The sequence below is a fragment of the Pogona vitticeps genome, chromosome ZW-PAR (assembly GCF_051106095.1).
Source record: "Pogona vitticeps strain Pit_001003342236 chromosome ZW-PAR, PviZW2.1, whole genome shotgun sequence".
NCBI classification, from domain to species: Eukaryota; Metazoa; Chordata; class Lepidosauria; order Squamata; family Agamidae; genus Pogona; species Pogona vitticeps.
Window position 1 is genome coordinate 5,270,845 of NC_135800.1, and position 10,385 is coordinate 5,281,229.

At 48.6% G+C, this 10,385-nt stretch overlaps 1 protein-coding gene across 3 annotated transcripts; it reads right to left on the reverse strand.

Annotated features, from left to right (window-relative positions):
• Positions 1 to 133: 133 nt before the first annotated feature.
• On the reverse strand, positions 134 to 9,345 carry LOC110087436 (fatty acyl-CoA hydrolase precursor, medium chain). 3 transcript variants are annotated; one of them, XM_072985038.2, is made up of 13 exons: positions 9,082 to 9,345; positions 8,083 to 8,287; positions 6,821 to 6,965; positions 5,444 to 5,577; positions 4,531 to 4,684; positions 3,428 to 3,532; positions 2,856 to 2,960; positions 2,462 to 2,602; positions 2,305 to 2,385; positions 1,576 to 1,723; positions 1,174 to 1,305; positions 785 to 857; positions 134 to 685 (listed from the first exon to the last, which is right to left on the reverse strand). In XM_072985038.2, exons 1-13 carry the CDS (start codon positions 9,149 to 9,151, stop codon positions 508 to 510), a joined length of 1,671 nt encoding a protein of 556 aa, XP_072841139.2. In that variant the 5' UTR covers positions 9,152 to 9,345; the 3' UTR covers positions 134 to 507. The 3 variants fall into 3 exon arrangements, with proteins under 3 accessions (XP_072841139.2, XP_072841140.2, XP_078238750.1); XM_072985039.2 differs by having other exon boundaries at positions 9,130 to 9,289; XM_078382624.1 differs by lacking the exon at positions 9,082 to 9,345 and adding an exon at positions 8,855 to 8,937.
• Positions 9,346 to 10,385: the final 1,040 nt, after the last annotated feature.

Sequence of the window (10,385 nt, forward strand, 5' to 3'; positions counted from 1 at the left end):
ACCGCAAGGAAGCAAAATAAAATCCCAGATCCCGGCTCTTCATCATCTGGCGGGGCGAAATTGGGTATTTCTTGTTGTGCCCGATGGCTAACCTCCGCCTCCCTGAACAGATCACACAAAAGGGGCGGAGAAAAATGGTGGCACTGATTTATATTAATTAAAGATAGAGCAGAAATGCGTAGCTTTACGAAATATACAAGTAAGAGACAAGACACCGCGATCTCTTGTTTAAAGTTTCCACCCAGATAATGAAAAAGAGATTATTCAGAAGGTCCTGTTCCTCTTCAAGTGACTATAGATTTCATTTAGCTGTTGCAAAGAGGGGAAACAGGAGAGGAAGCAGAAGGACCCATAAGAACCTGGCCTTCCCCCCCCCCCCCACAATCAACACATCTAGGATTAATTAACAAGGGGATTAATTCACAACTCTCCACCCAGCTAGCTCTCAGCTAAGGACCCGCCACCAACACAAAATCCTGGCCAACCGAAGGCTTGGGAGCTGGCTAGTCAAAACTCTGCGTGTGCTCTTTGGCTTTCTGCTAGCTTTTCAGGCAGTGTCTTGGTCCAGAAGTTGACATATTCCTCCTTCAGTTTCTTGCCCACCTTCTGCTTTACATCTATTTCCAGATATTGCTCATTTTCGTCGTACGGGGGCCACTCCACCAGCCCGACACCATTGGGGTTCCTGGAAACAGTGAAACGGGGGGAAATTTTCACCTCAAGAAACCGCTGGCTTCGGGCAGCTTTCCCTCGACATAAATAAAAAAGGTTTTCTCTCACTCACCCGTTACGAGCGAAATTCGCCCAGTATTTCATAACCGTCTTGCTCAGCCTTTTCTCTTCTTCGGTCCCTTCGTCTACAAGCGAGACACGACATTCAAAAGACCATAAAGAGAGAACATTAGGCAGGATGAGTGGCTACAGTGAAGATGCTCATTGTTTTCAAATGCTGAAATATTGGGTTGTTAAATGCTGTCAAACAGTTCCTGACCTAATTAAGGCCTTCCAGAAAGTCCTGTAATTTAACAGCCCTGCTCTGGTCTTGCAGACGAAAGGCGGTGGCTTCCTTTACGGAGTCCGTCTGCCTCGCGTTCTGTCTTCCTCTTTTCCTGCTGCCTTTGAGCCAGTATTTTATTCATTGCTGCAGTGCTTTGGAAAGCAGAAGGAACCCACCTGCCAGGAAGGGCTTGCCAAAGACAAAGCCAACGTCGTCCCCGTGATCCGCCTTGACGAAGTCTGGCCGGAGGCCCGCGAGGGTGCTCGGAGGGTGCTGGAACTCATAAAAGTAGACTGGGCAGCCAGCGTCTGGAAAGAGAGTCCGGTTGGGCCATTCTTAAACCCTCTGGAAGTCACTCGTAACAAGAGGAAAGGGAACTTGGAAGTGATAAGAACAGGGGACAGGACAGAGAGGAGCTGCCTTTGGGAGCACGTCCGGTGGCCGTTTTAGACAGGTGATGCAGGTGATCACTGTTTCAAACCACCTCCAGTTCTTTGAACATCTGTCTAGATGCTCTAGGCCCCTGGTCACGGGAGGGTGGTGGGATGTCCCCATAACCAGCTGTAGCAGCTACTCACCTCGGTGGGCTCTAGCTGTCCTAATGGCAGGAACCAAAAACGACACGTCCCCCAGTAATTCCAGGAGCTGGTCTCTGATCTGTCGAGGATCACTGGCGTTTTTCAGATACCCCTCGGCAAGGAGGTGAACGTCGTTGGGAGCAACACCCTGCAAGGCCAGAAAGTGCTTTAGATGTCATGATTAAAGACCATTCTTCCAGCCGTCTTTTTTTAAAAAGAAGCAATTTGTTGATTTAAAATATTTGTACCCTGCCTTTCCCCTTTAAAAAGGGACCCATAGCGGCTTATCCCATTATTAAAAGACAGCCGCGTAAAGCTAAAAACAGCACGGATAGAAGCAGGAGGCCTGCACCAACCCCTTCGAAGGGCTCCGGCCATTGTAAAACGCTGCTTCCAAGTTCCTCTTCTGGAGACAACGGGTCCTGTTGCCAGCGAGTAAGAGAGGGAACAACTTTAAAAGTCAGCCAGGGCAATGCAGGTCTCCCGAATCCCATAAATGCCATCCCATCTTCCACTGGAGACCCAGTACCCCAAAGCGCCGGAGAAGCAGAAATAATCGGCAACTCTTCTAATCCAGGAGAAAGATCCTGCTCGTTTCTTTTTCTCTCTCCACTAGGTAATGCTCAAAACGGCAAACTCAGAATTCACCTAGGGCCACAATAAGATCCTCGATGCCAAGAATACAAACTTTAATTAAACCACACCAAGGAAGGGACACCTTTGCCTTACTGTAAATTGCTCCCAGCCAGACAGCACGCGGTTTGCCGTCTCCATGTCCATGCCCTCCACGTAACCTGGAACTTTCAGTGCCTGCAGACGAAGCACAACTGTCAATCCTGCATCGCGGGAAGCCCGAATGTTTGAAGCAGCACGAGAAAGGTCTTACGATAGGAATACGCCATCCCGATTCGTGATTATTGATGCCGATGATATAGGGAACGTTCATGAAGTTTTTTTCTTCCAGCAGGGCCTCGGGACTCTTGGGGAAAAATACGCCATCAAGCACGGAGTAGGAAAACGTAGAGTACTGGAGGGGAAAGAGGGAGGAAGGAAGGGAGAGAGAGATTGAGCTCAGTGTTTAGATGTAAACTTTCAGTCTTTTCTGTCCTTTAACTAAGGCAGGTGAACAACCCCGCCAGGCTGCAAAAGAGAGGGGTGCCATGTCTCCGCATGCTTGCTTATTGAAGGACGGCACTAACAGTATCTAACCTTCTTCCCATCTCATGGTTAGCTCAGCTCCTCCCTGAGCAGTGACTGGAATCAGATCCCCGCACGCTTACCGCCTTGGAATGGGCCTCTAAGAGCTCTTTCTCGGTCTTCCCCCTGAGACAACGGACCATCTCCGATGAACTGGAAGCCGGACAGCCGGCAGCCTCAGCCACGCTCTAGAATCGGGAGAAACGGATCAGCCCTTGCAGAGTAAACGAGCCTCCTTCCTCTCCGCCACGGGAAGACCCAAACCTCTGAAAATGTGGGATCATGATGCCCTGGGATGGCCAGTGAATGGAAGGAGGTGCAGGAGTTGAGGGAGAGCAATCAGGCAAGGCCAGGATTGGGGCCGCACGGGGACCGGAAGGAAAACTACAACATGCTGCTCCTGGGAACAAGGGAGGAGACACTATGAAGACAACTTGAGGCATGCTGGACTACAAAGCTCAGAATTCCCAGGATATGTACTGTGCCCTGAACAGGAAGGTCAAAAAGGCTACTCTCCCCTAATGGGTCTCCCAAAAGGGGCGAACACATTTCTTCGCGCAATTCTTAACTGCCCTGAGTAGTGGGTATGGGCTAATGGGGTGGGACATAAATGTAAGAAATAAAATAAACAAACAATAAGAACAATGAAACGTACCCTTGCATACCGTTCTGGGTGGGCACTGAAGAAAAGGCTGAAGAGAGCGACGCCACTTTGAGAGATGGCCTTATGGAACAAGCCCTTCGAAGCTGGGGACAAGATCTTAAGAAGGAGACAACAAGCAGCAACGTCAGAGAAAGCTTTCCCCCCCCGCCCTTATTTATTTATTTTATTTTATTTATTTATTGGACTTATATACCGCCCCATAGCCCTTGGGATCTGTTGCTCATCATGGCAATACACATAAGTCAAAGATTTTTTTTAAAAATTAATCTAAGTGATTTAGCACATCAGCGATGATTTAGCACAGGAAAATAATAATAACGACACTTCCCAGCCCCCTCTGGTTTGTTTTATTAGGTCACTTCATGATACCGGAGCTAGGGTTGTTTGAGGTCGAAATGGCATATTGTCTCCCCCCCCCCTTCCACAACCTCAAGTGACCCTCTTTAGACCATATCAGCCTGCACCAAAAGAGTCTTCAGTTAGGGGTCTGAGAATGGCTCTAAGCTTTTTAATTTAATTCACTTGGCTATAAAGTTTGACCCGTCAGAACAACTCAACAGAACACAGAGGGACTTTGTCCAGGGCTGAACAAACAATCCTGCCTTGTAATGGAAATGATAAGAGTTAATTCCACCAGGGCTGCGTTTTCACCATCAAAATGCAAACAGAACTTAGTAAATAGAACTTTCTTCCCAACGATCCATCTTTGAGCAAAACAAAGGCTTTGCTGTTTCAGTTACAGATGCTTGTAAAAATCCACCATTTAAAATTTAAAACGAATCAGCCTCTGAGCTGTTTAAGGCTATTGCTAGTTTTCTGATACATAATCCAAATAAACCTTGTGCCCTATTGTTTGCTAGCTAAGGAATTTGCCACAGTGGTGCCCGGGAATTCTACACAAGAATAGTAAAGACTAGCATCAGTGAAATGAGACCCATGTTAATTACCCTGGAAATGAAGTGCAAATCAATCACTGCCTGATATGAGCGACCCCAAAGGTTTTCCCGTGTGGCCCATGATCAGGTGAAAATTATCTGCTATGTTAACTGGACTGTGGTGCTTCCGATAGGAAGGAAGACAGATCACGGACATACGTGGGCAGAAATGCAGCCACCCCCCGCCGACTCTCCGAAAAGCGTCACAGATCCGGGGTCTCCTCCGAAGAAGGCAATGTTCTCCTGGATCCACCGGAGAGCCGCCACTTGGTCCAGCAAACCCCAGTTTCCACGTGAATGTTCATCCCCGGTACTAGAAGGAACAAGATACACAGAAAACGTGGGTCCCGGTTGTAGAGTTTGGGAAGCAGAAGGCTGAATAACACCCACGAGGATGGATGGCCACACTGCATCCGTTTAAAAGCAGGTTGGAGGAACTTTCTGCTGATCATCCTAAGGAAGCCAATTCACACCATCTGCTCCGTCCGCTGGACCTCACTGTCCTTTTTGGACGGGTACATGTGACTGCCCTGGGCATGGGGAGGATGAACATGGAAAAGGCCCACCTGAGAGATGATCCTCATCTCTTGGCCGGCCCTGCAAATTCATCTAACACTTTGTGACCATTTGGCCCATTTTCGTACAGACTGCCTTGTTTCTCCTGTGCAGAGGGGCATCGTTGGCAAAAGATGGGAGAGATCACATGAGCTGAGGAACGACTGAAGCTGCCCTTGATATTGTGTGTGGCTTATTGGCTACCCAACAACCATAAGCTGCCCCAAGTAGACTCTGTCTAGAGGGGTGGGGTAGAAGTCAAATAATAAATGTAAAATAAATAAACAGCTGGATAACATCTCATGAACTAGAAGCTTCCTAGTTTATCCCGGAAAGAAGCTTGGGAGCCGCAGAGATCCATTTTCACCCCAATTCCTGAAGGAGGATTTTACGTGGAAATCCACAAGTGACTAAGGATCTCACCTCAAACTGAGCAAGAACCCAGGCTGCCCCTTCTTCCCTGCCTAAAGCCTGCTTGAGGCTCCATTAGGAAATAGTTTGATAGAACCCTCACTACCTGTAAAAACCGAGAATGCCGAGCCGGTACTGGATGACCACCACCACCACCTTTTCATAAGCGGCTAGGGCAGACCCATCAAACATGGAGGCTCCACCCGTAACCATCCCTCCTCCATGGATCCAAACCATCACCTGAAAGCAAAAGAGAGAGACAGAGAGAAGGTTTCCTGCTGCTCATCCCAGTTCATCCCAGTTCATCAAGGTGACAGCACAGAGGCTGCTGCTCCCCTCCTCTGCCTCAAAGAGCCACTCACCGGGCACAGCTGGATTGCCTTTTCCCACCTCTGGGGCTGATCTCCCAGTCAGGGGCAAGAGCCGAGATTGATCTGCCGTGCCCTTTCGCCTGGGTGGGAGATCAGCCAAGAGAAGAGCAGGCAAAGAAAGCTGAGCTTTTGCTGAAACTGGAAGATCAGCTGAAGATCGTGAAGGCTGGCCGTCCTGTTTAGTTTCTTTTGCCTAATATTCTGGCTTTACGTATCCGTAGAGCATTCGTATCAGTGGAAAACCCCCAAAACAAAAGCAAAACAAACAAACAAAGAAACCCAAACGTTGCGGCACCTTAAAGACTAACTGCTATGTTTTAATGTGAGCTTTCGTAGAAGACCGTCCACTTCTTCCGATGTTAAGAGTGAAAATACAGAGATTACATGGTAAAGCATCTGTGCTAGGATCTAAGATAAAGGGACAGTGTTCAGCTGGATGTCACACCTAGTCATGGTTTATGATCCCTGTTTGTTCCTTTGAAGCTGGGTCCTGCAAGGAGCAACAAGGATTAACAGAGACAAGAGAGGAACATAAACATCAACACAAAGTGATGTAGAAAATTAAGAGCGAGTTCCTCCATCTCTGTTTTTCCCACAGCTTTGAACTTGCAGGCTTAAGGGTAGGAAGTGCCTTCCTTGTAAATATTTATAGCCCGCTCTGAGAGGTATTCTAGCTAAACAGCAGGGTATAAACCTTTCAAACGCTGTTTTTTTTTAACTCAATTCAGTACAATGTGTAGCCTCTTAGCATCTAGTTGAACGAGCCAGAACAATTCAGTTACCTAACTAGAAGGCTGACACCCGAGAGACTCTTCCACAAAAGAACTTTGTAGGGACTTTCCAGATCCCTGAGGGGATGCCAGAGAGAAAGGAGGAGGTGTTTTTTTTCCCCAGAAAAGGGACAGAATGTCTTGCGACACAAAGAGATGCAGAACACGCAACCCCCTCAAGGCCTTCTGTGGCAAGTTTGCAGAACGTGGAAACAAGGAGAACTCTCCTCTCAGAAACAGCCACAGAGGGATCCCGTAGAAGATGGAGGGAGCTATAAGAAGATAAAAATGCATATGTGGGTGCTGCCCCCCCCCCCGTGGCAAATAAGTAAGTCTGCTTACTGGAAGTTTGGCTTTGTCATCCAAAGGGACTGGTGCAAAGACGTTTAAGTACAAGCAGTCCTCAGACATCCTCACAGAGACATTTTCCTTCGTGTTGGTAATAGATTCTAACAGGATTTGTTCTGTCTCCACATTTTGCAAACACCTTGACAGAAAAAAAAACAGATCCAAATCATGAGTCCGTTTATGCAGCACAAGGGCAGCAGCTGTGGGTCTCCTCTGACATGGAGGGAGCCACAAAGGGTGGTCGGCGGACCTCCTCTGCAAGGACTCCGTCTTTCTCTCCTGAGGAGACCCCTCTGCCCTAGCCCCACAGCCTCAGGGTGATGACCCCACCGCCGTTTCTCTTTCCAGCCCCCCACCCAACATCTGCACCCATGTCCCACTTTGCCCAAATCTGCCTGTAGAGCCTCCTCAGCTCAGAACAGCAACCGTTCTGAACTTCTTGTCCCCCCTCTGTCTCATCCCTGAGAGGGGAACTGCTCCCTCCAATGGTCTGCTGCTCATATTTGATGGTCCACATTCCAGGCATCTGGGGTGCTAAACCCACTCCCGTCAAAGTCGGTCAAAGTGACAGCCTCGTTTCTAGACATGGAGAGGATCACAACACTTTATTCAAGCACAAGTCCCTTTAAAAAAAAAATAAACAAACAGGACAGGACAGGACAAATCCTGCTGCATCTCCTCCTGGCCCAGCCAAAGGTGAATCAGCACAGAGGTAGGTCTGAGGTCCACCCACCTGCTACCTGCAGTTCACCTGCGGCAGCCACACCTTTCTGCCCTGACTCCGCCACCCCCTCCTCTCCACCACCCTCCACCCTGCCAGTTCTTCCTGTTTTCCTCAGTATTGAACCGGCTGGGCTCTGAAAAAGGGCTATGATTGTTTCCTTGCAAATCCACACATGGAGTTTTAATGTGGAGCCAGAATGCCGGTACCGGAAACATAGGAAAAGGTGTGAAAATGTGACTCCTTGTCTTGCAGTGAGACAGCTGCATCTGTACCGATGTGCATGGCTCCATTATCTCATTTAGGGTCCATTGTGTTCCAATTTGGTGGGAGTATTTGCACCAACAGACACGTGAAGCCTTGTGCTTATTTTCCCATCCCAATGAGGCGTGAACTGGGATTTCCACCCCAAAACGCTCCCGTGGGATTCTAGGAATTTGAGTTGGGTCTCCAAGCCATGTTTCTGACGCTGCCAATTAACCATATGCCCCTGATGCCAAGGGAGGTGGCCGAACGGCCGGAGCAACACTCTTACATGGGAGGGTGCGTGGTGGACTCTCTCACGTGACTCCAGGGCTCAGGGGGTTGTGGCGGCGAGAATCGGAGGGCTCCGACCGGCGGTTTGGCAAAAGGGATCCCCAGAAAGACGTTCACGGGCTGATCAGTGCCACTCACATTGGCCACCTTCCCACGGACGGGTCCGTACTTTGTAACCACTTCCGGCGGGTCATTTCCCTGACCTAGGAAACAAGCAGAGGAAGGCAGTAATGGAAGGACGGCAAACACACTGTATTTTTCGCCCCATAAGACGCACCTTTCCATAAGACGCACCAATTTTTTAGGAGAAGAAAACAGGAAAATATAATCTGTTTCCTTCGCTCCATAAGACGCACAGACTTCCCACCCCCCTGTTTTGTGGGGAAAAAGTGTGTCTTATGGGGCGAAAAATACGGTAATCTATAATCTAGCCTTGAGTAAAATAAAAAGTATACAGGAAGAATTTCGTGTTTCTCAGGCACCTCCCAAAAGTTTGTGGAAACAAGATACCATATCCTCGTGGCTATTCTTATGGCCCATGTTTTCCAAAGGGTGCCAAACGCCCAGGAAATATTTTAATCCTGGTATCCGGTTTTTACAGTTCTTTGTTCACTTATTACCATTAAGCCATGCATCCTCTCTTTCTTTTTTTTAAACGGGCCTCGTTATAAAACCACAGAGCTGCGAATCTGGAAAGCAACGTTTGGCTAGGAGCCACATCCCTGGTGAGAAGCACAGAAGACATCGCCATTCCGAGGGGCCACTTTTACCGTCGATTTGCAAAGCTGTTTGCGAAGCCGCGAAATTTGCACTGCTCTTCGTAAAGCTGCCCCCAAACAAACCCCTAGAAGCTCTCTCCCTACAAAGCCGGAAGAGGGAAAAAAGCAAGAAAGGGTCATAGGTTCGGAGCCGAAGAAAGGAACCTCGGGCCCCTTCAGGGGAAGCTCGGTCTGAAAAGGAAGCTTTCTGAATGAGAAAGAGAAGAGGCCACGTTTACCCTCCGATGCACCAGTCAGGAGGAAAAAAAACAGCGTCAGATGCCAACCTTTTGCCAGGGAAGGCCACATTCTCTCCTTCGGCTGTTGGAACTTGTGGCTCTACCGCCTTGAGCAGCACAAAGAGCGCCTCTCTCCAAAGTCCATTGAGGGAACACACACACACAAACACACACCTCCTCCCTCTCACAGTTTCTGGGAAGCTTTCCAGCTATGGCTTGTCAAGGCCAAGATCAAGGAAGCCAAAGTCCGGACTTTTCAGCCGTTGAATCAGTTCTCTAGGCTCTTGGCGCAGCACTGACGGAAATTAGCAGAGTCTTGTCCGGTCCAGGTAGTCCAAATATGTTACACACAATCAGGCAGCTTCTCCCGACACCAGAGTATATGTACAGTATGTACAGCAGCATCAACGGACAGCAGGACAGGGTAACATTCAAGTAAGAGATCCGGATACACTTCAGTGTAATTCCACCTATATATACATATTTGCATATAGCCAATCACTGCAAATGTTGCATTATCCACGACTCAGCATGACTCAGCATTCTTGCACACCTGTGCAAACATGGCTGCTCATTAACACGATCCCCTCCTTGGGCCACCCCATCTTTCTATCGGAGCTGGACTGGACAGCCATCCCCATGGAGGATGAATTCAAACGGAGGACCGCCTTCCGTAAAACAGGCCGTGGGTGTGTACGTTGGGCCGTCAAGTCACAGGCCACTTAGGGTGACTCTAACTGGGTTTTTAAAGTAGAGGAGATATTAAAGGAGTTGTTTTGCTATTACTATAGGTATGGAAAGGTTTTTCAGGGGGGAATAAAAGTGAAGCGCTGGATGTTTCTGGAAGGGAAGTAAAAGGCCATGAAAGGGAGAAAGCCAAGTCCTATTCTGTCCCTGGACAATCCCACCGGCTCTTGAGTTTCCCGGTCAACTAGGGACGGAAGGACCATTGTCTCTTGAGTATGAAATCCAACGTTTATGTGTCTGATTGCTGTCCCATGGCCAAGGCGTTCTCATGGTAAGGTAAAGGTTCCCCTTGACATTGAGTCCAGTCGTGTCCAACTCTAGGGTGCGATGCTCATCTCCATCTCCAAGCCGTAGAGCCAGCATTTTGTCAGAAGACAGTTTCCATGGTCACGTGGCCAGCGCAACTAGACACGGAACGCCGTGACCTTCCCACCGTGGTGGTCCTTATTTATCGACTCGCATTTTTACATGCTTTCAAATGGTTAGGTTGGCAGGAGCTGTCGTGTGAATTTGATCTTACGACAGCTTGGTCTTCCGACCTTGCAGCACAGAAGCTT

Bases quoted from the DNA above. Each gene is read 5' to 3' on its own strand.
- LOC110087436 (XM_072985038.2), bottom strand. From the start codon at position 9,151: ATGTGGCCTTCCCTGGCAAAAGGTTGGCATCTGACGCTGTTTTTTTTC. The intron at 3,533-4,530 runs GTATGTCCGTGA...CTCCTTCTTAAG, and splicing joins GTGGCTGCATTTCTGCCCAC to ATCTTGTCCCCAGCTTCGAA. The intron at 2,603-2,855 runs GTAAGCGTGCGG...TTTCCCCTCCAG, and splicing joins TAGAGGCCCATTCCAAGGCG to TACTCTACGTTTTCCTACTC.